We start from the raw sequence: 26,459 nt of genomic DNA, 5'->3' as shown, positions 1-26,459 counted from the left end.
ATTTTGTGGCATCCAGGGTGCAGGTTGCTCTGTATTTAGTTAGGAGGCAGCTCATCTCTTGTGTGGCCTCTGTAGGCATATTAAGAGTTTAGTGCTTAGTAGCAGTCTGGGGTTTTCTGGGTGACCAGAATGTTAGGCCTCTGAAAACACTTGTCTGTTAATACTGTATATAATGTAACTTTGTGTGTTGTATGTTTTGTGTCTTGTGTAGTTTATTGTAATACTTATTTGTTTTAGCCAAGTGTGCCTGTATTATTAGTCCTCTCAGCAAAGCTCTGCCAGCTGTGCCTCTAGTTATACCAGTCACTCGGGTATATCGTTAGAAATCACGTACAAGTTGGGGGTTACGAATAATTATTTCACTGATTGACTAAATCGCTCAGTCAATTCCTGATTTTCACCTGTTTCATAACCCTCCATTTGTAAAAATAGAATATTTTCAAATTTCTACCAGCATGACACTTAGAAAATTATTTTTCCCATTTGTAATGAAGTTAATCTATTTTGCACATTTAAGAAAATCTGGTTAGAGATCATACTAGTGAAGTTAAAATATAGAACGGTCTTTTGGCAGGAAAAATAGATGCAACTCTTGTATATCTTTTATGCAGAGACATTCATGGAACTGTTCACACTTATGCATTAACAACATAAGCAGAATTAACCTTTAGGCTCAATTATTCATAACTGTTGGTAACATGACCAAAAAATGACCAAAAGCTTTTACAGCTTTCAAAGGCTACAGATCCTTTATTCTGGAATTTTTAAATACCATATATTTACATTTATACCATGACAATACAGACACATATTCAATTACTCATATGCTAAACATACTTTTCCCCTATAGTAATATAAAAAATAAAATAAAAAAACATCAAGAGTACTTTTGAAAAGTTAATTTAAATCTAATGAGTTAAAGACATGCACTATTGCAACATACATTTATTGTTTTAGTGCTAAAGTCTGTACAAAATGTTTTAGACCACCAATAATATATATATATATTTATAATCCATCATAAAAAGAGACATAAGTATTTACTTTACACAAGGGGCAAAAAAAGTACTGTATCAATTTTAAACAGAGGTTCAGAACAGCAGATCCTTAAGAGGAACATCTGAAGACAGAACTTAGATCTTAAAGACAGATCTTTCATAAGTGTTTTGCCTGAAATGCAAGCTGCAGGTTCACAGCATGGCAAAATGTTGCCGAAGGTGCTTCAGGATTTGCTGTGTGTCCACATGGTCTGGGAAGGCTACCTCTGACTTCTGAGCAGCAGTGTAACTGCTCTGCAGATCTCCCACCTGCAGACAGAAACAGCACACAGGAGGAGTTCAGTGAACACAGTCAGTCAGTGCCTACGGCTGTGAAAGACGAACACCACGTGTGAGCAGTTCACAGGCTTACAAGTTGCACATTTTCAGGATGGCTTCTTGATCATTTTCAGCATGCATGGGTATGTGTAATTTTTAAGAAACAATACTATGATTAAATATTTGTAAATGACACACTACATTAAAATGTCTCAGTAAGACGATTTACTGGGATGTTCCATGAAACAGCACCATCATATAACTTTGATCAATAAGCTAATTGCAGCCAAATATTCAAAATGGGCTGGTTGGTCTCCCCTCGTTTGTGGTCTTTATAATGGTCGTAACAGTGTTTTGTGTTTATTAAGCACAAGACTAAGGCTAATGCAGCCCAGCTCCACTCCTGAACTCCCGCAGTGTCTGCATGTGCTTTTAACTACCTGACTAGCCTAATTATGGGCTTAATTGGGGCCATTTCACGCCCTTCCTGAGTTCTTCATGTGCTGGGGATCAACAAGCAGGTGAGGAGAGCTGAAAGACAGACCTACTGCACTGCTCACCTCCAGACCTGAAGCTGTGCTAAATTGGAAGCAAAAGGTTTGTTAGGTCGTAAAAGCTCATTACCTTATCAGACAGTGCAGCAAAGTTAAAGTGAGGCTCGTACATGTGAGGCGCCAGAGAAGAGGCCGTCTGCAGAAAAGCTTTTGCCTGAGAAAAGAAAAAAAAGGGGAAGTGTTTTTCCAAGTCAGATTTGCTTTTTGTTTTAAACAGTTAGTAGAAAACTATGTAGTTCAAGTCATTACAATTCTAGCCCAGATAGTCTTATGCTTATACTCAAACATTTACTTTTTTCTCCCCTATGTACTATGGTATAGGTATGTACTATGCAGTCCTCAGCCCTATTCAAAGGCCTAGGGTCTTTGATATAGTACCTTTAATACAATTAACACTTTATAATTTTAGTGGCTGGTGAACTATGTGGTTGAAATAATAAATGCAGAGAGAGGCCTGCTTTGTATCCCCTGCCCAAATCTCACCTGCTCCACACGTCCCTTGCGTAGTTCTAAGACGGCTAAGTTATTGTACGCTTCAGCGTGGTCATTGTTGTTCGCCAAAGCCAATTTAAAACACTGATAGGCTAGATTCAGATCTCCGATTCCCTGTTCAAAACAAGGATGACATCCTCAAAAATGGGTAAATTCCAACTGTCAAACAATATTTCGGAACTTATTCATGTTCTGAGCAATGCTACTTATAATCTAACGGCTACATAGGTTTCTTGTAGAATTTGAACAATGACATGTTATTAAACAAAAGACTAATAGGTATTCTAAAGTTTGTTATTGCAAAAGACGATACATTTCCAGCTTTATTAACTTGCAAATGCGTCAGTATCAACTTAACAGCTGTTACAAAACATGTTGCCCTGCAGATATCCAGTACATGTCAGGACAAGGGGTGGATGCTAACGTGATGATGATTTTTATAAAAGAAAAATTAATTGCTGTGATTATTGATAAGACTTACTGTCTGATCTACAAAACAAGGTATGTATCAAAGTCTGAAAGCACAATATGAATTTGATCCAATAGGAAAATACATACAACTGCCACATGGCCCAGGTTGTACCAAATATCTGCCAATTCTTCATCATTTGCTACCAAGGAAAGAGCTCTTTCAAACGAGGTCAGAGTCATGTCATACTGCTGGGCATAAAAGCAGCAGAGTCCCAGGTTGTTGTAGAGCTGGCAGTTGTAAACTCCCATTTGCAGTAGTCGTCTGTTTCAGAAAAGAAAGGATGTGATATATTTAAATTGTGCTAAGTGGCAAGCAGATCATATATTTCTTCTTTTGCAGTACTCTGCCAAACTCCTTCTCAGATTTATTAGTAGCCTAATGGCGTTTGTGGTGATCTGATAGCACAAAATCCCAAATGCTTAATGAAAGCAGTCTGCCAAGTTTTTTTATGTGCTGTTTCATGGCTGATCTAACCAAAGGAAATGAGTAGCTTTCCACAAAGAGCAAAAGAGCAATTACATTTAAGATGGCAAAACACATCAATACCAAGAGGCAAGCTGTACTTTCTTATGCCAAGATGTTTTAAGGGGGTGATTTTTCATCAGAACATAAAGCAAGCACTAAGTAATTGGTAAGCCAGGCTCTGTGAATGATGGAAGGTGTGTGTATATACAGTAGATGTGTGGTTCTTCCTAGGAAGCACCATACTCACCTGTAAAACCGCAGGGCAATCTCAGGCTGGTCTGTGTAGAAATGATTACTGCCAATACAAGCTATAGCTTCCACATGGGTATTGTCCTGCTTCAGAACTTCCTTGTAATACTCTGTGGCTGAGGCAATATTATTCATTTCCTGTTAAACAATGAAAACAGCAGTAGCATTGCGTTCCTGATCAGATCATTAATTAGAGCATGCAGACAGGTTTTAAATGACAGTCATTACACATGCCTCGTGAATCCGAGCTATTCCCGTAAGAAGAGTGACCTCGCCAGGAAAGCGATCCAGACCTTGCTTGAAAAGGTTTAAAGCTGTTAAAGGCTGATCCAAACGTTGATAGACCTATTAAAAAATGCAAGGCGTGCAATTAATATCTTGGTAACGATCAAAGTAAGCAAACAATTCAAGTGACAATCTTTGTTATTTGAGAAATCCAAGCAAAAAAAAGTCAGACTGACTTGGTTTCCTATACAGTTCTTTCAAAAACTCAAGACAATTGAATTCTCAAGGATCAGTAGTATTATAACACCTGCTCTGCATAAGCAACTTTGAAAACAAAAGAGAAAAAGGTTTATTTGATTAATACTTCTTAGGGAATTGTTGCTGTATGCTACAAAAATGGAGAAACAGTGACTTTATGGGAGGGGTTCTTAGACTCCAGTGATACACTACCTTCGCTAAGTAGAGGAATGCATCAACCATTTCCTGTTGACTGAGAGCAGATTTGAACTGTTTCTCTGCTTCACGGTGCAGACCCAGCCTGTGAATACAGATCACTTTAGCCACCTCAATACATAAGCAGCACCTACAAGACTCAGTTACATTGTTACTAGTTAAATACTGATCACAATAATTGTGTAATTATATACACTGTTCAATTCTTCAGTTACAGCTTTATTTGTCATGCTTATGCTTTAAGAATCTGATAGATTTATAAATGTGATCCACTTTTTACCAGGACAATGTTGAAAAATAATGATAGGCTATTACTGAATGAAGGGCTCGGGCTCTGCACGCCAAACCCCTAACCTTGAACTTGCAACTTACAGTTGTGTAGCTCATTAACAAGCATGGGAAGGATGTACTAACAAGAGGCACATGAGATAGGCAGGAAAGAGAAGACAAGGAGAGTGTAATTGGGAAGTACAAGACACAGTGCGCTTGACTGGGTTCCTGGGATATGATAACGTACAGTAAAAACATCTGTTTGAATGAGTAGTTTTCTTGGAAAATGAACAAGCTTTGTGACGCAGATCAGATATCCTTCAGCAGCTGTCTGCTTCTGATTTCTGAGAATTGTTCCTGTGATGGAGGTTTCTGTTGCTGTACAATCTCCCTATCTGCACACTGAAAAAAAGCTGACTCTGTTCAACTCGCTTTCTGAAGATTTTTATTTCTGGTTTGGATTCTATCATTGCAATTATAACCTCAATTTACAATACAGCTGTAAAAGCGATTTTCAATTTACTATCAAGTACTGGGTTACTAAGTGACCTCCATCCTGGTATGTGATAGTCCCTCCTGACATAAGTAGCAATCTGAAGACTATACTTACCCCTGAAAAATGTATGTAAAATTTTATTTTGTTGCCTTTCTGCATCCATTGCTTCGCACAATTAACATACTGACTCTGTACAATGTTCTGTGCAATACTCTCAATTTATAGAATTAATGTAAAAGTCCACTGAATGAAGAAAATCACACTCTAATATATCTCAATATAACTGAATTATTTTCAATAAGGAAATAATGCATACATTATACTCATTATACTGTATGTTTAGTTTAAATGTCTAAAAAAATTGAGTCAGTGTAGATTAAAAAATAGAGTCAGTGTAGATAAAGTGCGCAGTGACTGGAGAAAACAGAGTTACCTGTAGTAGCATTTTCCCAGTTGGACTTTCCACCACCAGTCTTTGAACTGAGCATGCTCAGTAGCAAGAGCTGCAAGATCTGTAGCCTGCCCCCCCAAAGACATAAGTAGATTACAACCTGTGTTTGAAGCCTGCTTCCAAAGGGCACTTATACACATTTATCTTAGTATTTCAAATAAATAAATATGTTATGATAGGAGACAATGTCCAGCACTTACTAATCCTAGATCAAACATATCGATCTCGATACAAAAAAGCTCAACAACATCTGTATTTCTCAGGGATAGCATGTCGACATGCTTCCTGGGTTTGCTGAGAAGAGTCACGACAGGGGTTTGCTTCCCAGTTATACTGTCGGTAAGTGCAGTGCTGAGGCCCTGAGGCTGTCAGGCTCGCTGCAGATGGAGCAGTGCGCACAGGCCTTCTGTGGACCAAAGCCCCTCTCACAAAACAACCTGAACCCAGAATTAGTTCACCGATGAACATTTCATATGGAGCTGTGAAATACAGGAGCATCACGGTCAGTCGATCTTTCTGTTTTTTTGTAATTTATCGCCCATGTATTTTTTCCTGACCACGTTTGGGGTAATGTGGAAAATTGAATTGCATCATTTCACAGCAACCTAGGGCACATCTTGAACATCCCAGCTGTTCACTCTAGGAATTCATTTTTGCATTATGCCCCTGTTTTGGCAGCAACATTTATTTCTGATTTCAAACCCTTCTCTAGCCCAAATGTGTGAAATAACAAGTACGTTTTCTATCCAATTATCACAATTCGGTTCAATGGCAAAATCAAATGATAAACACTGAGACATCAGTCTGGTTTTCTATATGTATAAATCGTTGTATATGTTTATAATTGTATATATGCTAAAGGTTTGAAAAGAAAACAATACTCACATTTTTTATATCATTTTCATGATGGAAGATATATTCAAACAAAGACTGCAGGAAAGAATATTCGATCAGTACAATTGCAAATACACCTTTTACAATGCTACCTCCAATATACAACCTAGCTTACCTGCACATGTGAAACTCACTACAAGAATGTTGCTTTTCACAACATATTAGAGTGATATTGGTGCCTGATGACATTAGTGTAAAAGCGAACATACCTTTGATAAATTGGGCATCTGGGCATATTTTGACAGGTTTAATCTGGACATGTTTATAAATGGGCCCTCAGGACTTGTAAGCATGGAAGCCTGAGGAAATGCAGCAAAAATAGACACAGGCTTGTAAAACAGGAAGACAGTTACATACATCGCAATACAGAGCACACTCGTCTGTAATGCTTCAAATTTAAAGTTTTACTAAAATCATCTGAGCATTGCAACTGCTTAGAAACGAGGACTGCTTAGAAAATCCTAAGAATGCAATGCATTTCCATTTTCATGAATTTAAAATCAATAGTTTCTTCTACAGCTGCTTTTGGCAGAACCGCAGTTTTCAATCATTTACATTGTATGGTACCTGTAAAGGTCTTTGACATAATATAATGAATGAGTTTTCACAACTGCAGTAGGTTTAAGTAGATCTGTGAAAACTCAACACTTGTAAAGGGCAGCAAGTTGTGCTGGACCTTTTATTTGTCTGTACTAGCACTGACCTCATTAACATGCACACACACTTCTGCTGGCACACTTAAAGGCTGAGGAATGGATTTGTGTGAAGAAGCAGAGGAAAGGCATACCGTTCCCAGCCTCACGTATCTTCCAGATGCGCTGGTGACAGGGCGAGCCGTGTGCGCGGTCCGGGGGGTTTTGATAGCCTGCTCCATTGTCCCCGGTCTGCCGGACTGTGTGCTGGGCCGAACAAACCCAGTAACAGGCCGTCCTGCATGAGTCATAGGCCTATAGAGACAAGCACCATGTGAAAATTTCCACACAGTAACCCATTCACTCCAAACCAGAACAGCACTGAATGCAACCTATTTCTTTATTATTTCTTTATTTTATTTCATTATTAATGTGTTATTCATTATTAATGGACTATTTAATTGATTGATTGACTAGAATTTATACATTAAAGAATACCTGACAGATGGGGTTGGACCTCCTCCTTGACTTGTACCTGGAAGCTTTAATGATGTTCCAGGGCCTGAAAATCAGACATTATTCTACTTTGGATTTGTAAACAATAAAAGGTTGTTATGTCACGTGTTAAATAAGACCATTTCTCAACAACACAATATTACTGTCCTTGCAATAATGACCTGAACACTCCCATCAGAAACACCACACAGTAGGGAGAGCATTTGGCCATATTTTGACCTGCACAGTTAGTTTTCAAGCACTGAGAACTTTAAATACACTTAATTTTCTAAAGGTCTTTGAACTCACTCCCAGTGAAAAGGGATCTGAAAAAAGTAGAAATCATCAGTCAGACAAGCAATTACCATGCTTTAAGGATTGATTTCAGAGCCCAGCAGGTTGTTTTTAAAGACTATTTTTAGTAGTTCTAAGTATAAAACCAAATGCATCAACTCTCAGATGAACAATTAGAGCTGCATTCTCAGCTCAACATGGGCGCATTCTTATCTTGCCAATCTCAGCATTTGATTTTTGCAAGGCCCTTTGAAGCTCTTTTTCTCCCCCGGTTCGCTCTCCGTGAACACACTAGACAACACGTACGTGCAACCTGAGCAATCGCGTTTTCGTCCAGCATTTCTGCTATTCCCTCATGGTCTACATCCACTTCGTCGATGTAAACCATCTCCGTCAGAGCCCGCATCTTCAGACTCCATGCAGCCTTGGATAGAGAGAAGAAAAATACGAAATTCAAGTTGACCAAATGTTCTTCCAGTTCAGTAATAAAATGACTGTGGTATTCTCTGTGTACCGGCAATTCCTCAGAAGTTCAGATACATGTAACACATAGTGCTGGACGCACAAACTATAGGAGCAAGAACTTAATATTGCTTTGAGATACAGAGCAAGCACACATTAGAATTCCTGTGATGTATTTATTACAAACCTTGCAGAGAAACAGGAAAGCCTGTGCAGAGGACCTTTCAATCTTAACTGTACCATGGCCCACCCTAACTGTATATCCGAATGAAAGATCCAAATCAGAGCCCTCTCACAGGCTACAGGCTGACCCAGTTTTCACTTGTAAATTGATAGCTTGCATGTTTCATGACACCGTATGACACCTAGTGAGGAACTGGTGTAGCATTCCTGTTTGCGAAGGGTGATTATTTCATAGCCTCGACTTGCTCCAGAGTTTGGGAGGAAAACCGATCCAACCTAAGTCACTGGCAAATGCCCGACGACAACACCATTTGTTTTACTTTCAGATGTGTGGCAACACCGATGACTGATTTCTGTTATGGCGGCTCAAGGGGTATCTAGCCAAATGCCCTGCCGATGTCTTCTTATCTAAAAAGCTGGTGAAAGGTAGACAGGCAGCTGCATAATAGCCTTTAAGTGTGAGCTCTCAGGAGTGGAGGTAAGGGGTCTGTTACACAGGAAAAGAACCAAATACCTGAGAGAGTGTGGTTCTCACGGAATAGTGCAGGCAAGGCAATGACAATGACCTTTACTTCTGTGAATAATTGAACACAGAAGGGACAAGCTAGCAAGTCCCTAGACTGAAACTCTGGGAATATGAAAATTTCCATGCTGCTGATAGCATACTGGATTTCATGTGAGCATTCTTCCATGAGCATTCACTTCTAGAGCACTGTGCTGTACTTTTTGTACAAACTCACAACCATAGATTAAGACAGACTAATATAACAAAGCACACATTATATAAATATATACATTTCTCCACATGCATCTTCTACAAGTAAGAAGGAAACAGTGGCTTTATTTAAAACACAGTCATCTGTGTTTTTGTTTAACCACTGGTATTTAATGGTATTTAACAATGTTTAACACTTTTCTGTGTAGTTATGGGGACTGAAAATACATTTGGTTTTTCACTGATCTTTTTTTCTGTTTCTCCTCCCAGAGACAATCAAGCTATTCTACAATCATTGAGATATACACTGAAATATCGAGGTAATTACATTATTACAGTAAATCATGTCTAATCTGTTCTCCTGCCAATTGTAAGAGGTGAACAAGGTCTGCTTGCCATCATAACCGCCTACAAAATTCAAGTATAAAATGCTTCAAACACCATTTATAGTGATATAGTGGTATGATAATACAACAATGTAGAAAACGAGCGGTTACTGTAATAAGATATGATCACCAACAAGTCGGCTTGCTTGTAAAAAGTTAATGTAGGTTTCTGATTTCCTATACTGTACTTTGTGACAGAATGTCTCCTACTTTCCCAGAAACCGATCCGTGCTGAAAAACTAAATTCATTCTGCACTGCTCAGGTAACACATTATGAAATTTCAAAAAATATATTTTATACACAAAAGTATTTTTCTAATAATTCACACTGTATCTGGCTGTGCAGACAGCAAAGAGAAATAAAACAATGATACTAGCAGATATCATACTTAGGCTTCACAAGTATGACCTGCACCTCTCAAGAACACATATCGATGCTGAGCACAACTCATTTCAACCTTTTCACTGGGCACATTATTGTTGCTGCCAATAACAGGAGCAATCTGAAAGGTGAGCTGGAACCTTGCATCTGAGGGTGTATTAGGCTGGATGAGTAAAGCTCTTCGGACAGACACTGGCACGTCCTGTTATGATGTATGGATTGTCCTTTTCCTTATTCTGTCTTTATCACCTGTGTGACACTGGCTTACGCTTCTTGGCCAGGTCATCTCTGTAAACGAATATCTGCTCTCTATTTGACTTATCAGATTAATTAAAGGATTAATACTACTAGAATATCTTATGTGCATACAATGCATTAAGCTTATAAAGCCTTGAAAACAAAAAAGACTCCTAAAAAATCCTTCCAATCACCATGACCCGGCACAAACGAGAAAAAAAGTATAAGAAATAAGAATTGCAAGTGTGGTCAAAGGGAAAGAAACTAGTTACCTCTGAAGCAAGAGAAGTATTTCCAGCATCCTTCGGAAGCGATAGGAAGGAAATAATGACAGCAAAATTAAAGTATAGCCATGCAAGAAGATGAAGACTTCCTAACACATGCAAAACCAAAGATTATATAAGAAAGACATGAAATGGGAAAGAGAAGCGATTACATTGTACATCCATCCATTTTCACTTCCGCTTTTCCTGGTGAGGGTCGCGTTGAAGCCGGAGCCTACCCGGCAAGCAACGAGCGCAAGGCAGGGTACACCCTGGACAGGACACCAGTCCATCGCAGGGCAGGTGCAAGCCAATCATACATGGGGACAATTTGGAGGTCACGGTAATGGCCTAGAGGGGAGATTTGCCCCGGACACCGGGATAACTCCCCACTCTTCTCGAGAAATGCTCGGGGATCTTTAATGACCACTGAGAGTCAGGACCTCGGTTTAACGTCTCATCCGAAAGACGGGATTACTGTACATTGCACAGGAAACTGAAAATACCCAATCTGTGGATGGACAGCGTAAAACTAGGCATAAAACAAAATATACTAAAAGGGTATTATTCCCCCTGTAAAGCTCATATATAAATATAGTAGTTATTATATGAAATAACATTACATTTCAATACAATTCGTTAGTATTTAGACCGTACACATCCAGGCTTTCTGAATCTTTATACAAAATGCCACTAGTGTGCGAGTACACATTTACGACTTCACTACATTTCCATGTTTATTTTTCAAATACAAAGTTTAGAGCATTGACATGGTCACAATTATAAACAAAATGCCTAGGCTGAGTCACAACCATGAATCGTATCACGTGAATTTATCGACACAACAAAGACAAAAGAGGTCTATGATTGTCACATCCAAATCGGTAACTTTACAAAAAATACGACATAGCGTCTAAACGTACTCTTTCAGTAAAGCGTGTGACTGTGAGAAAATCATTTTTACTGTAAAATATGTACTATAAAACATCCCGAAAAGGACTGACGTCGGCGTTCAGGAACCTAACGGCAAAATAATTAATGCATTCTGTGTGATTTCACAGGGCTGATGTGTTTATTTCTCCGAGGCCTGAACATTACCGCTTTTAATTAAAAACAAAAAACACATCCTTTCTATCCAGTATGTCGAAAAAACTTCGTAAATTTTAAGTTGTCCGTCGCAGTTTTGAGTAAAACGGTTCGGAGTAGAGTTTATATTGAACAGTTGGCGCTAAACCACAAATCCAATACAGCAGGATTACGAAGACCGAAATAATACCTGATCGAACGGATTCTCCTCCAGTATTTTAGAGCACACATCAGCACAAAGCTGGAATTTACGTCTCCTAAAATAGCTCCATGCTAAAAATAACGGATCCATATTGATGATAGTTTTCTGTTACTCAAAAGTGTACTTAACTTAAATCATATTAGCATCTACTCATTCCCAGAGGGTTCCAAGCGCGACTACAGAAAACAGATCACAACAGTAGCGTCCCGTCACTCCCAGCAACGGAGCACGGGGTCCTCATCGACCATGGGGGTCCAGAAATATGCCTGATAGCAGGGATGATACAAACCGAAACGCGCGCCCTTTACCAGAGACATATTCACATGGACACCGTGTATTCTCTAATACCGAGTTTTTTAAAATGTGCTCCGTCGATATTTCCTTTGCCTTGGCGAATATGGAAGTATCATTTTTGAGGAGGGCCAGCGAAAAGCGTCTCTTTCTTCTCTCAGCAGAAGTTAAATCCTTAATCCTCTTTTTAAAATAAATTCGGGTTTAGACGCGACTAATTGCGTTTGTGTGTTGTGGCATGTATGTTTGTCATTGTGGTTGTCATTCTTTACCTGTTACTTGCATTTATTATTTATATTCATCCTTTCTTCTAGCAAAAAAAAAATACTTGACACATTTAGGCTGGGTTTGCCGTATCAAACGCGTAAGAATCAGGGTTGAGTTGTAACATTTTTCTGTATATAATAATGAAATTGCGCCGGTGCTGAATGCGTTTTGTAGTATGAGTCTCCTAAATTGAGAGGGGGAAGAGACACACTTATTCTATTCGGCGGGTTAAATGCATAATAATTGTGAAATGTTTTGGAAAAGTTCGTTATTGTATTTTGTCAGGGACTGCACAGAACTGCAAGTTCGGTGAGGGCAGTGATTTTATGATGCAGTCATATTTGTAACTAATGTACAACAGACAGGACGCCTTGCTTGTCGCTGATAAATTAAAGCAGGATTTAAACGCACTCGTGTAAGTGGCTAAGCTTTCGAATAAGTTGCAATAACGCCGAAGACTACAGAAAATTGGAACTAGAGCTTGAATATCCCGGCAGCGGGGGTGCCTACTAAGGCACTCTTGGTATAGCCCATAGTTATTTTAGTCATACCACGACGACCGGCGTATCAGCATTTACCATTTCGCAAAATGTCGTTATTAAAAGTTCACATGCCACCGAATTATCACCGCAGAAGGCAATTAGTCTAACACGACTGCAGCGGGGCGGGTAAATAGAGACAGACGTGTGGAAAACATCAGCAACACGTCCTTAGCAACAGCCGTTACTACGTGCCTGTGTGTGCCGCCTCCAGGTAACATTTGCTATCTCGAACGAGGGGCGTAAAATGCAACAACAGTAGCAACCGACACGGTTTATAGACACTGTGATTAATCGATTGCTAGTATCTATGGGGGAATGAAGACATTTAGAGCATACGGCAGGGTTATATAATCTGGTTGTCGTTCCTAGCCTACATACAGAGACATCCGCAGAAGGTACCATCCCTTTGGCATCAATTGAAAGGGTTCACAGCCTCCCGTCCGCTCCCCATTGGAGGAAGACGAAGACGAAGGGGGGGCGTTAGGCCCCGCCTCTGGTGGGCGGCTATTGGTCAGTCGACCTTCCCTTATTTGCCTCGCGGTTCTCTGGGGACTTGATTGGACAGTTCGTTAATCGGTCAGCGGTTAAGATGGATTTGTGGGCGGTGCTGGAAACTAATGCGAGAACCCCATGTTTATAGGATTTGACAGGAGCTGGAGTCTGTCTTGAGCTCAGCTGCTCACACAGGTTTGGAGTGGTCGGGGAGTGCGCCTGGGCTGTACTATTAGAGAAGTGTTTAGGTATTATAAAGCACCCCTACCAAAAATATAAAAAAAGATGCAGTGATGACAGTGTATTTGAAAATATAAACCGCACCTTAAGCCGATTTAAATAGTGTTTTATTCAGGATTAAATGTCGTTTTATAAAGTGCAAAAGTGCAGGTGCACCAGCATCAGCAGGGAAGGGTCAGTGTAAGGACTTGGGAGTGTGTTAAATGAAAAAATAAGTTCTTGCGTCAGAGAGATTAAAAAAAAAAGAAATAATTCACCAGGACATGGGAGACAGAACAGCTCCAAATTGTCACCTCCGGCTGGAGTGGGTCTACGGCTACCGAGGACACCAGTGCCGCAACAACCTGTACTACACGGCGGCGAAGGAAATTGTCTATTTCGTCGCCGGAGTGGGAGTAGTTTATAACACAAGGGAACACAAGCAAAAATTTTATTTGGGACACAACGATGACATAATCAGGTAAGCCTCGTTCGAGATTTTTTTTAAGAATTCTTATGCCTCTGCCGTGTATAACTGGAAAAGGAAAATAAAATACTGCCCGCAATCACTATCCTTCTTTTATTGAGATACACCGGGGAAACGCAAGGTTGCCCACCTTTACTGTAACTACGTATGTAGGTGTTTGCGTTGTGAGCTAATCGGATAATTGATAATTATTTTTTTTATCTCGTTTAGCGGGGGAAAAGTAATAATCAATTCCGCAAATATAAAAAAACGCCGAGGGTTAATCTTAGACGGTATAAAAATTCTTAGTTAACCTTCATGAAGTACAGAAGCCTTCCTTTGTGGAAAAATATCATTAAATAAGGCCTTGCTCCTGCGTCTGGATGTTAGTTGTCCGTGTTAGCTTCTGCTCAAAAGTACTGTACGTTCTTCAAAAGCCCACGTCTGTTCATTCTTAAGAAAGCTTTCTGTAGCAACTTCGTATCACTTTAGCAAGACGACGTTATTGTGAAACTACAATAAACAGTTTTAATGCAATGACCGTCACAAACCTGTGTTCGTCTAATCTCATCATCCGCGTTTGCTTTATTTAAATAAGCTTCGGCACAAGACTGCTTTTAAGAATATTAGGCCGTTACAGCATCTGAAGGCAGATAAGGTATCACATTAGAAAAAAAATCACACTTGTTTTCTCCTCTCCATTTAAGATCGATGTCTCTGATGGCTTTGCCGTGTTCTTCTTCCACTGTGATGGCTTTTTGGTGTTGTCTTGACGGTAATTTAGCAATGTGAACCTAGACATGATGTACAGTTAATGCTATACATTATTAACACGAGATGGAGATGGATTGGGCAGATCTGCGAACACGGTTGCTGACATGAATATGTTCTCTTACTCCCAGTACCGCAGGTAAAATGATCGTTTCCAAAGGTCCGTGTTGTAACACACTGAGGACTACTTCGCATATTTAAGGGGTCAGAGTCAAACTGGTAGTCGTTGTAGTTAAGAAGAGGGAACATGTTTTCTGAGACGCAAAGAGTATGGTGTGTAATTTACTCGGAGTCCTTGAAAGTGCCCTGCGCACCCCCTGTTTGTGTGGGTTCTGCGATGGATTTGATGTGGGGTTGGGGTGCGCGCTGGGCAGAGCACGTACTGTACTGTACGTGAAAGTGAGAGTGCCCGGCGCGCGAGTGTCACAGAGAGGCCCGAGACCGGACTCTGAGCTGTAGACCGCCGCACGTGCGGCTCTGGAGGAGCGGGCGGGGGGCAGCGCGCTCGCGGTCAGCGCTGCCGGCGACAGCAGCGGTAAAGCGCGTCATCCAGATTCCCTGTGCCATTCGCGTGCGCTCGTGCGCCAAGCCGCTTCGCGTGCCCGTGCGCGTTGTTCTCTTGCACGTTTTTTTTTTAAGTATAATTTGGTGCACGCCTGTGTAAATTCTGCAAGATCACAATGCAACTTGGCATTTGGGATTAGAGAAGTCTGTGCCCATTATCTTGGACGCGAGTCATTTCCATTGGATAGACATGGTGCTTGGCATTCGTTTTCAGGGCGGCCCCATGAAAGAGTGGGGTTGATACTGTCGTGTTGGACACAACTGCAATGCCACGTATTGAGTAGTAACCACTGCATGGCTGTGGTGAGCTTGGCTCCTCCTGTCCAGTGTTATTCCCACAGAAGATGACTAGGACACAGTCCTATAGCACACCCCGTCCCCCTGGGCAGGACCTCATGTAACGTCTTTATTCACCACAGAGTTTGACTCCAATTTCAAAAGTGTATTTTGTTTACCTCCGTAATTCTTGTTAAGACTTTAACAGGTCAAAGGATGTCCGTTTTATGGTACCAGGAAAAGCTGCAGCGTCTTGGAAACTGGGAAGGATGCTCAGACAAATTGAATTTCTTGTAATCGCATTATTGGTTACATGGCCCATAATTCATTATATTTAATACAATCCCCTTGATTTATGAATGACTTAGGAATAATATAGACTTAATCTTGTTTTGCCTTTCCTATTTCTAAAAGAGTTAGGCCTAATTTATGGCTACTGTATGAAGGAACATGCCTTTCAATAACAACCATTTAATGTTGTTTTTCCTTACAAAGACCAGAACTGCAGTAATAGGGAACAGATCAATTGCCATCCTGCCTTGAAAGATAAAACACAGCCCTTTTCAATGCTAGCAGCACTTCTGCCAGCTGTGGAAAAGAGACTTGAAAAGGCAGAACAGTGTGATTAGTGAGGCCTGTCCAGCCTGGAGTTAAATGTGGTGCACAGTCCTGTAATTTACTCTACTGCAAGATTAAAAGAAGGCCCAATAAATATGGAAATTGGGTTGAATGTATACAGTATGAATCTGAAAAGGCCCTGTGTAATTTTGCATGTTGTGAGGTGTAATTTTGGGCTTTTTTTTACAAAAGCTTTACCTTGTCTCAAGTATATTAATTCAAACACTGAAGTGCTTTTAAATACATACGTAAATTTAAGGTACATATTCAGCGTTTATTTTGGAAAATTAATATGTGACCCTCTTGGGATGGAAAGTAAGCAAGGAATGCTGATTGTTTTAGAATAGCACCAGACTGATTAGAAGTGCTTAACTAGAATGCCAGTGTTTTTTCTACAATTCGGAATCGCAAGTCATTTTGTATCCTGCTGTGTACCCACACAGCCTGGGATCCGGTGTGTCTCCACATCTGGGCCCTCAGGATGACGCCGGCACCCACAAGGGGAGAAGGAGGAAGTAAGGACAGGCTTCTCCACCTCACCTGTCTGTCACTGTGTTCACTCATCTCCTGACACTGTCGGTTCTTCAGCAGTGTGTGAGGTTCAGTGCCCCCTGTAGGAGGGGGGCGTGCATTACTGCTCCACTACTGTGCCACTGCTGGGGTGAACTGGCAGCACAGCACTGCTGCCACACAGCATTTCCGTCCTGGGTCAATTACAACCTGGAGTGCCTTCAGTACGGAGCTTGCCCAATTCCCCCTTGTCTGCACCTCTCTCCATTTCCTCAGAGAGAAATCCTGTTTCCTCCCACAGCCTGAATAATCAGCATCTTTAAATTTCCCTCACTTGTGCACGTGCCCTGTGATGGACCAGTGGCCCATCCAGAGTCTAGTCCTGCCTCGTGCCGCGTGCTTGTCAGGTTAGGCTCCTGCCCAGTGATGAAGAGGTTTCTGAGAATGGAAGGATGGGCTCGTGAGAAATCCCAGTCACGATTCGGTAGTTAAAAGGACCCAGGCTTGAGGTTGTGATGTCTGGAACGTAGACTGAAACTTACGTTGGGAACAAACGAACGTTAAGGAAAAAAAAAAAGCAATGTACATCTTTGCAAGTTATGAGAACGTTTCCTAATTGTCACGAATAAAATCCCTGTTGCATCCACATTAGGCCACATGCAAACATGCCCAAGCTGATATCCACAGGCCTGTCTGTATCATGCATTATTGTACACTTGCCCTTTAACTATTTTGACAGCAAAATTCAGAGAACGTCTTCCAGCTGAAGTCTGTGGATCTTTCACAGAGACCTCTCACTGAGGTTTGGCGCCCGTTCTTACCATTGTGCCGGGAGATTCTAAATTGCTACGCTTAAGCCTTGGCATGTGGCAGCCGGCTTCCCTCCTGTATTATTAATGTAGCGGTGGGAGGATGTCATCTGGGTTTGCCTTATGGCCTGGACCCCTCTGTGCGAACACCACTGAGCTCTCGTTACACATTCGAAAACAATCCCTTGTGCTTATGAGCACAACACAGGGACCAGTATGCTGCTCAAGTGACTCCTGATTCTGTTTTTGATTGCAGAGCTTTGGCATTTGTAGGTTTTGCGATGAGTGAAGCACATTTGTCTTCTTATTAGTAGAGCCACGCAAGTCAGGACTCTAATCTAACAGGTGTCGTCTACCTAAATTTCTAGTCTACCCACAGTACAAATCTATTTTGTTCTATTTTATGTGGCCCTTGCAGCTTCTGTAACATGTCGCGTAAGTCAGATATCTATTTTTTCTGCTTGGTTCCTATAAAGTGAGGTGTCTCACTAGGTAAACATGAGAGGTGAGATCATTATTAACATGCAGATGAACATTACTCTCTGTGGCAAGATGACAGGTAGTGCGTTTTTCTTTTCTACTACACAGCAACAATTTAGGAACATAAATCATGTGCACCTATCAAGTTATGACATCAAGGGCGGATTACTTCTCTTTTATTCACATCTGTGTGTTTAAAAGAGGTGAGTGTGTGAGCTGCACAGGAACAAGCAGAGGTGAATTCCAAAGAGAGGAGAAGAGACAACTCTGTGTGCTGGCTGTGGAGCCTCTTCTGTGTAGAGAGAGAGCAGAAACAGGAGGCAGGGGACCAGGTTAGAGATAAAAGACAGAGAATTGGCAAAGGGAAATGTGATAATGGGGCTGAAGAAACAAAAACCTGTTGATTGCACAAAGGGCTCTATGCTTAACATCCCAGCTGGCCAAGCAACACCACTTCTCCTTCAAAGTCATTTCTGGTACATCAGAAGCACAGTTGTGTGGCTTTTCTGACCATCTAGATACGCTTTACAACAGCGTTTTCTTAGTATTGCACACACAGTATCTACTGCACTAGGTATATTCTTTACTAAAAAAATTAAGAAACGCTAGATCAGTGAGTGGTTTTCCTCCAGCTGAAAAAGCTTGTGTTTTGGAGAAAACAGTTTTGCATAGATCGCAGAACCTGATACCTGAACAGGCAGACATCCTTGCACTGCAAGCAAACAGGTGTGATGGCTATTGTGACTGTACTGTATAAGCTGGGAGGCAGCAGAGGCAGGAACTGTACTGAACCTGAGACTGTTCTCAGTGAAGCTGGTTCTGCACAAAATCATCAGGCCGTGTATCTGTGAGAGCTGTGATCACCTTTAGGGCGGTTGTAGTTCAAACTGACCTGTTATTGGTTTGTTTTTGGTCTCATGATGATTCTGTCCTTCAGTTTTTAAAGAGATTTCATGAAGAGTATTTTTTTTTCTTTCTGAAGAATGTTGCAATTCTTTTAAAAAATCAGGTGTTTCCAGCATTTAAATAACACCAATAAACAGCTTGAATAAGCAGATTACAGTTTTTGGCTAATCCCTCTGTATCTTTGAGTGAGATTTGGTCCACTCTGTTTTTAAATCAGTTTATATAAATCATCCATGTTGTGGTAGCCTTAATAATCAGTATGTGAATCACTTTTTTACATTGCTTTGCAATTAGATTGTTACATCTGTTTTTTTTTCCCCTACAGCTTCTGAAATGAAAATGAAAGCCCAACATTTGTAGAGCAGTCTCTCATTCTGTTCTCCAGATTTTATGTGAGAGATCACTTTGTTTTAACTCATGTGCTGAAGACAGGGCCTTCAGCACAGATACACTCAGGTAATTCATGCTGGTTTTCTGTGCTGGTGGTTTTCAATTTAAAAAGAGACATGCCAGTCTGGTGGTCAGGTCAGGTTATTGATGATGCTCAACTATCTGCTTACACAATGGTATTGTCCATCCATTGTAGTGGCAACACCTTTTCATAGCTCTGTTTCAGTGTCTTTTGAACAACCTTTCTTTGATTTACCTCTGTATATCTTAAGGTGGATTCGAAAAGGTGATCTTGGGAGGTAGTGAGGGTCTAGTGATATGATGTAGTGAACACAGTGGAGGAATAAATAGGGTGTTCTTATGTTTTAAGTCATTATATTCTGTTGAAAGCAGGGAACTGGGAAAAGGTGTTTGGGTAAGAGGGTGGTAGATGTAATTTAAAAAGAGATCAATATTTGTCTTAAGTCAGCCATCTGTTTCAGCATTTAGGCTGAAGTATTTTTGCACTTTCTAGACCCAGAATTACTTAATGGGTTAATCCAAGGTTATGTTATAAACTCACATCAGCATAAGAACTTATTAAAACATATACTGTACTTTCCTATAGAGATAAGTGTCTCGGGTTACCGTTTGTTCATTTTGTAAATGCATTTGGTCAATTTGTTTTTGCTGGTTTATATATTCATTTTTTGTTGGTCTACTTTTTGCAAACTATGCAAAAAATTCCACAGGCATGAATTGATCTTCTTTTCTCTGGCAGATTGTTATTTGCGACCCTGTGAATGCTGTTGGCTGCCACCTGGGTTGTTATCCTTGAAATTGGACCACACGGTCTATACTGTATATGGACAGCTGGACTGAAATCAAGGAGCTGTGGATGCTGTTGTATTAAAAAGGTCTTTTGTCAGCAAGGAAATATATATATACATAAAACAGTTAAAATACTATAACCTGAAGATACTTCAGATGTGCAATTACTGTACATGTGTACAAAAATAATCCTAAATCAGGATTTTCCCAGCACAATTAGGTTAGCAAGTAGACATTACATGCTCCAGTCTGTTGGATATTCAGCAACTTGAATGCAAAGTTTTGTGTCTTAGACTTTAAGGGGCTATTTTCTGAACTACTAAACCGCATTTTCCTGTGCAAAAACATGAGGAAAAGTGTGACATCAGGACAGCGAGGAAGCAAACAAGGTTGAGTTTGATGGTAGCAAGCCTGAAGAGGAGGAATGAGTAGGATTTCATTTACGGGGAGTCATGCACTGTGTTTAATTAAAGTGTGCTTCATTTTTCTACTATTACATCAGCTGTGTGCTCAAAGCTTTTTTTTTTACATTTTTGAGAGGAAGGGGGAGGGGGCTGGGCTTCATTTAGCCACAGGATCTAATCTGAGAAGCAAAACCCATCTCTCTCTCTCTCTGCAGCTCATTCTGTTTTATGATCCATTGCTGTGCCCATCTGTAAGCCATGTGTGCTCACATGCACTCATTTCTAATGTAATCCTTAATCCTTTGTGGCTCCTGATGCTCTTTATTCTAATAGTATCAATGAGGGTCTGCAGTGTGTCTGCATCACTTGCTGTTTCTGGGGATGCCTCAGTATTCCAACACGGCACTGTCTGTTTGCATTACTTGTCCTCCCCCTGTCTCTTTAACAGCCTCCTTATCTCCTTTAAAACCTCAAATAATTTATTGTACACTCGATTTTTTTAATTCATTTGTCCACAACATTAATTAACAGCCTTGATCCTGCTGGACTGTGTTGTGGAATGACTGCCACATTTATTTTCTTACTGTTCTGGTACTCCAAATCAAATTGCTTGAGAAGATGTGAATTTAACAGATCACTTTTGCCGGGATCATCTTGTGAATCAGCAGTGTCTTGTAGGAATGATTTCTGAAGCCTGGTAAAACTCTTAAATTCCCATTCCCCTCAAGCCTAGTCTACAACATGCTATCAAACATCGGTGTTATATATAGAGGCTTTTAATGACATGGCATGCTTACAATTAGCTCAAAGCTAGAGATTTTGGGACCTCTGTCATTATGTTCAATGTGGGAGCTGTGAAAATTAAACACTGAAACCATGAACACTGTGAAAAATGCTATAAAACATGCCAAAGGGAATGAATGTTTCCACAGCTAGATCATACGCGCCATCACAGCCTTTCCAGTCACCTGAACTAAACCCATGACACCTATAGGAATGGGTGCTCATCCCCAAAATTATGATCACAGTGTGTGTGTCTCTCTGCCTTGCAAACAACACGATTTAGGTTTTGGTGTGTTTTAAGAGCATGCAGTTGCTATGAATTATGGGAACGAATATTAATACCTTTTTGCCGTTTCACAACCACCATCTCCATAAAAGTTTTGAGAGTACGTTGGCCTGCTGTTTGTAAATGAAATGATTGGAAGGAAAAGGAAAGCTGTAAGTTGCACAGAAGATTAAAATGCTTTTTGAAAAAGGAGGTTTTGGACAAAATTCCTTCCTCGGCTGTTTAGATCTATCTATATGTGCCCCAGTTTTATGAAAAGACTGTTACTATGGAGATAAATTCCCATCTGGTTTTGGACTTAAGGAAGAACGTCAAAACGTGCTTTTGGGTAAAGCAGTCCTCAGTGTCTACTCAAATTAGATGTGACCCATAATTGTTTGATGTGCGGGTGCTATCATTAGCTCTGGTGGGAGTATTTGTATTCTAGGCGTCCTGGGACTCTGAAGCTTTAGCAGCTTTGAAGATGAAATGGAAAAATGTATAGCCTGTACAACGACAGACTAGTTATCTTTTTGTATGATATGCGTCATTGCTATCTTTTAAATATGCCAAAGCTTATTTGATCAATATGGATCAAAACAGTTTTATATTTGTATTTTGGTCATATGTGAAATAAAAGCAGAATTAAAGGTTTTCGTACCTTCGTTCGGAATATTTCAGACCTCTTTTCACTGCTGTTGGTAACACGTTCTTAACTTTTCATTAAACGTATCGCAAAACAGTTGCTAGGTACCATAATAATCCATCTCGTTACGGGTATTCTCTAAAAAAATATATTACTCTCAAATAAAATCTGTATTAAATGCTTTGCCTGGTTTCTCAGTCCTTAATATTTAAGAAAATAAATATTACATTGTTGTTGTAAAAGCCTTGTAATCTGTTGCCTATTGTAAAGGTTCTGTGTTTCATGCTTTAAAAATTGTAGCCGCAGGACCAAGTGTGGTGCCAGCTGGGACTGAGAACACCGAGAGCTCTTTTCCTGGATGACACCTCAGTCCATTGCAGACCCATGGCGGTTGAGAAAAGCTCAGATCGTTATGTCTTTGGAGGTGGGCAGAAACCGGAGCACCCGGAGGAATCCCGGGCAGGCATTCCCAAAAAAATGCAAACGCCACACAGAAGGCACCTCAATCCAGAATCGAACCCGGGACCCAGGAGCTGTGAGGCACCAGTGCTACCCAACACACTACCAGTCCACCTTGGAACCTAAAAGGATCTCCTTTATACATTAACGATCCTGCCATTTTTACTCATGTTTCTCCTCAAGTTTCTTAAAAAAAGAAAAGTGCTCTCTTTTGTTTCCTAAACACGCAATTACTTATCCTGGCTAATTGCTCACAACGTCTTGGTGGTGTTTCATTTCTGCAGTGCTCCGGTGCAGGATGACAGCGAACCCGCTGCCTTATCTGTGAGTGGATTAGAGGTGCTTTATAGAAGCCAAGGGGGATAGAAATTGACTTTTAGAAATGTGCTAATCCTCCTCCTTCTTTATAATCCCCGGCAAGAGCAAGCAAGGTGAATACTGCTTTAGTGGGGATCAAGCCTGGTTTGCAGACTCTCCGTGGCTCGATTGAGGATTTGCTGTTGGTGGTGAGTGACTTCAGGGGCCTCCTCATGCAAAACTGGTTCCCTGCCACCCTGTGCAAACACAGGCACAGCAGCCAAGGAGTCACTGTAGACGAAGGGGCAGGCCCATGTAGCGGGACTGGAAAAAATCAGTTGATTTTCATGGGTGTGGTGTAGAGGCCGAGCTTGCCTGAAAAAAACAAGGATGGAATATATTTGCTTATTTAGCTTTTTGATAGAACTGTCATTTTCTGTCATCTAAGACTAGAATTGAGACTTATTGTAACGCACGGCAGATGGGAGAGCTTCTCATCCCACACACCGATGCTTAGTCAAAGTACAGTAAGAAAATTAAACATTTGCTGTTCACAATAAATAAACACATGAGCAAATCAATTAATCTAGTGTTTTTTTTTACACTGGGTGGAAAACTATTCCCTTATCATACGTACAGTAAGCGTCTGCATTCCTCACACATGCTGGACTTTGTTTCGTTTCCCTTTTCTATTAGTTCTTCCATTTTAACCCCAGACTTGTTTGCAGCAGCTGCACCAGGAGACAGTCGCTGTTTCCCTTGGCTGCGTGCGGGATTTCCTCTGCGGAACATCCTCTGCCACATGTGGCCGAACGTGATTCCAGTGTCAATATTTAGACTCGAATACGAGTCGAGCAGATTTGATTGTATTTACCCTTTGACCGTGGAAAAGAGTTGCTTCTGATTGAACACTCCACTGATGTTTCCATGAATCTTTGAAAAGCACGTCATGTTAGAAGTTTAATCGAGACGTTGGGGCTGTCAGTGAGGTCCACTTAGTGCTTACTACAAATAAACCTGCATGCAGGTGATGACAGTACCATGCACTGTGGTGGAGTGAAGTTAATTGTTTTTTGTTGCAGTCTTGAATGTGATGCAAGAAGACCTAAGTGCAGTGCATTCCTGTAATGTAGCCGTGACCAATCTCCATTTTCCTCTTGAAGAAAGCCTTTTTCTCTGCAATATGATAACTTGGGTCATGATGGGGACGTACCCCTACTGCTGTTCAGCTGAGTGTCAGAACTTGCAAAGAGGCAGTAGGGAGCAGTCCAGGAGGATTTGTTTCATTTGTTTAAAAGGATTACCTACTGTAATTAGCTCATAAATGTGCCATTGAAGCTGTTATATTATTGTGCCTAAAGGACTGCGAGAGGACAGCATTTGTTCTATTAAAACTGCAGACAAAAGATGCACTTGGTGGTCTGCTGTAAAAGGTTTAAAAAAGCAGGTCCCAATATTTTAGGAGCATGTGGTAATTCTAAATTATTTATAACTAAATGTGAGAATAGGCTTGATTTCAATAAACAGTCATGGTTTCAATAGATTTAGCTCATGTTGCTGCAGGCAGGGTATCATTTTGTCACAGTAGATAGAGGGTTATTGAAAGGGCAGTGGCTAGGTGGAGTTACCCTTTAGGTAAATAATTAAGCAATTTCATCTTCTTTATGTCTTTCCAGTCTGCTTTTTAGACATGCGGTCCACCCTTTTATTTTTTGTCATATATTATTAAGGGGAGGTTCACTTTTTACTTCACTTTGACTTTTTTAAGGAATTTATAATCCGTTATTTTTGATTATGCCTACCCCAATCAGGAGGGCCAGTTGTGATTCCTCACTGGCAGTCACGATTCCTGGACATGTCACATGGCGGGGGGAATGAGGAAGTGTAGGGACACTCCCCTGACCACGCCCACCTCCAAGCTCCTCCCATTGGCCACATGACAGACAGCACAGCCCCCTGCTGGAGGTTCTGCACCAGCTGGAGGAGGAGCCAGCAGCCGGGATGTGGCTGCTAGTTATGGGACCCTCTTCTCTGACTTTGAGTAACAGCCATTGGTGAGGATACTCTGAATCCTGCAGGGAAGCGTTTGCTATTTGATCTGGTTTTTGCTGGGGTTTTATTTTTGTCTTGGCAAGAAATTCTTTTCTCATGAGGGCTGAGCCCAGTGTGGTGAAGAAAACGAATCTGGGACTCTAGTGCTCTTTCCCGATCATGTGGATCAGTGAAGGGACCTCGGGAAGAAACAGTATGACTCCCACCTTGTTACAGGTTGATGCTGTCTTCCCATTTCCTGCAACAGGGTTCTTTATAGTGAACAGGTGTGCTGTTTCTACATTGTGCAAAGCTCACAGCTGCTCTGAGGTTTTTTTTTTGGAAGAGCTTCACTTGTAATTGTTCGGGAGCGATCTTTTTTTCAGTGACTGTCTTCAGACAGAATTCAGCTTGCTTCCCTAACCCAGGAAGGGTTAACCCACGCCGTGCTCTCAGAGAGGTCTTGACAACAGCTGGCGGCTGACAGAAACAAGCATGTGCCCAAAATTAAGATCTGTCAAAACACATACAAGAGGTTGAAGGAAACAGTGGTATAAAATCGTAGAAAAAGGGGGTGTGAAAATGTGCAGACCAGCCTTGTACTCTGTTTTAGCTGTGTTGGTTTCGAAGACGGTGCACTAAGGCCGTTCATTTCTGCAAACCGCCTGGTGTCAGAGAGATGGAGGGGTTCAGCATCGCAGCTCAGGTATTCTTTGATCTTCTGAGTCAATGAAAGGCAGACGACAAGAAAAAAGAAGTTCTTGAATTTCTTTATGTTCAAGGAAACACATTTGTCTACTGGGAATAACCTTTTTTTATACAGCGAGCACAAAGCCCCAGCAGAAGTGTAATATGAGATGAAAGCAAGCCAAGAAGACATCTAAAATGTTTTTACTTATTTATATGATTCACGTGTTTGCACAGCTTAACCATTTTTTTTTTTCAGTGAGATGGAATACATCTGAAGAGTGCGAGTTCAGTCTTCGTTCTCCCCCTGTTAGTTTTTATTGTGCTCTGTTGCCTTAATCTTTTGTGTTGCACACAGGTTTGGAGTCACATTGTAGAGCATATTTCATTTCCTAATTAAAATGAGTAGAAGGGGATGATCAAAGGATGATGGCTCTCTAGTACGTGCTGTGTGGTGTTTCTGAACAGGGCTAGCTGTTTCCTGTAATCTGCAGATACACTGAGAGAGAATCTGCTGGACCAGTCTTTTACGGATAGGGCCTCCCCTTGTTGTTGGGTTACTAGGAACCACCCCTTGATTACACAACAAAACTGCCCAGCGGACAGCTGCGAGGCTGCTCTCATTATGCTTTTAAGTATTAATGAAGTTTGGCCCCTGTAATGACCAGTTTTGTGATGCGAGGCAGAAATGTTTTGTGGTTCAGCATGATCCATAAATTGGATTGCAGCAGCATCTCTGCCATTCCTGTACACTTTTAGAACATTCTTTGGTCACTGAACTGGTAAAGGTAAATTACTTCAG

General features: G+C 40.9%; 2 protein-coding genes across 3 annotated transcripts in view; one reads left to right on the top strand and one right to left on the bottom strand.

The window, feature by feature from the left end:
- Positions 1 to 730: 730 nt before the first annotated feature.
- Positions 731 to 11,913, bottom strand: ttc8 (tetratricopeptide repeat domain 8). Its single transcript, XM_088925065.1, is given in 14 exon segments — positions 731 to 1,307; positions 1,941 to 2,024; positions 2,354 to 2,476; positions 2,921 to 3,095; positions 3,547 to 3,686; positions 3,783 to 3,893; positions 4,224 to 4,311; positions 5,426 to 5,511; positions 6,236 to 6,373; positions 6,547 to 6,636; positions 7,125 to 7,284; positions 7,468 to 7,531; positions 8,065 to 8,182; positions 11,663 to 11,913. Coding segments are annotated over 14 exon segments (1,596 nt in total). The 5' UTR covers positions 11,765 to 11,913; the 3' UTR covers positions 731 to 1,190.
- Positions 11,914 to 13,459: 1,546 nt separating this feature from the next.
- Positions 13,460 to 26,459, top strand: part of LOC148828080 (echinoderm microtubule-associated protein-like 5) — a 68,447-nt gene continuing 55,447 nt past the window's right edge. For both annotated transcript variants that reach the window (XM_088925916.1, XM_088925915.1), the window contains exon 1: positions 13,460 to 13,966. In XM_088925916.1, the coding sequence (XP_088782042.1) occupies positions 13,770 to 13,966 (197 nt within the window). In that variant the 5' untranslated portion in view covers positions 13,460 to 13,769. The remainder of the gene's footprint in view (positions 13,967 to 26,459) is intronic.

This window comes from Atractosteus spatula, chromosome 9 (genome assembly GCF_055471065.1).
Source record: "Atractosteus spatula isolate fAtrSpa1 chromosome 9, fAtrSpa1.hap1, whole genome shotgun sequence".
Taxonomy (NCBI): domain Eukaryota; kingdom Metazoa; phylum Chordata; class Actinopteri; order Semionotiformes; family Lepisosteidae; genus Atractosteus; species Atractosteus spatula.
This window is presented reverse-complemented; position numbering and strand designations above follow the sequence as displayed.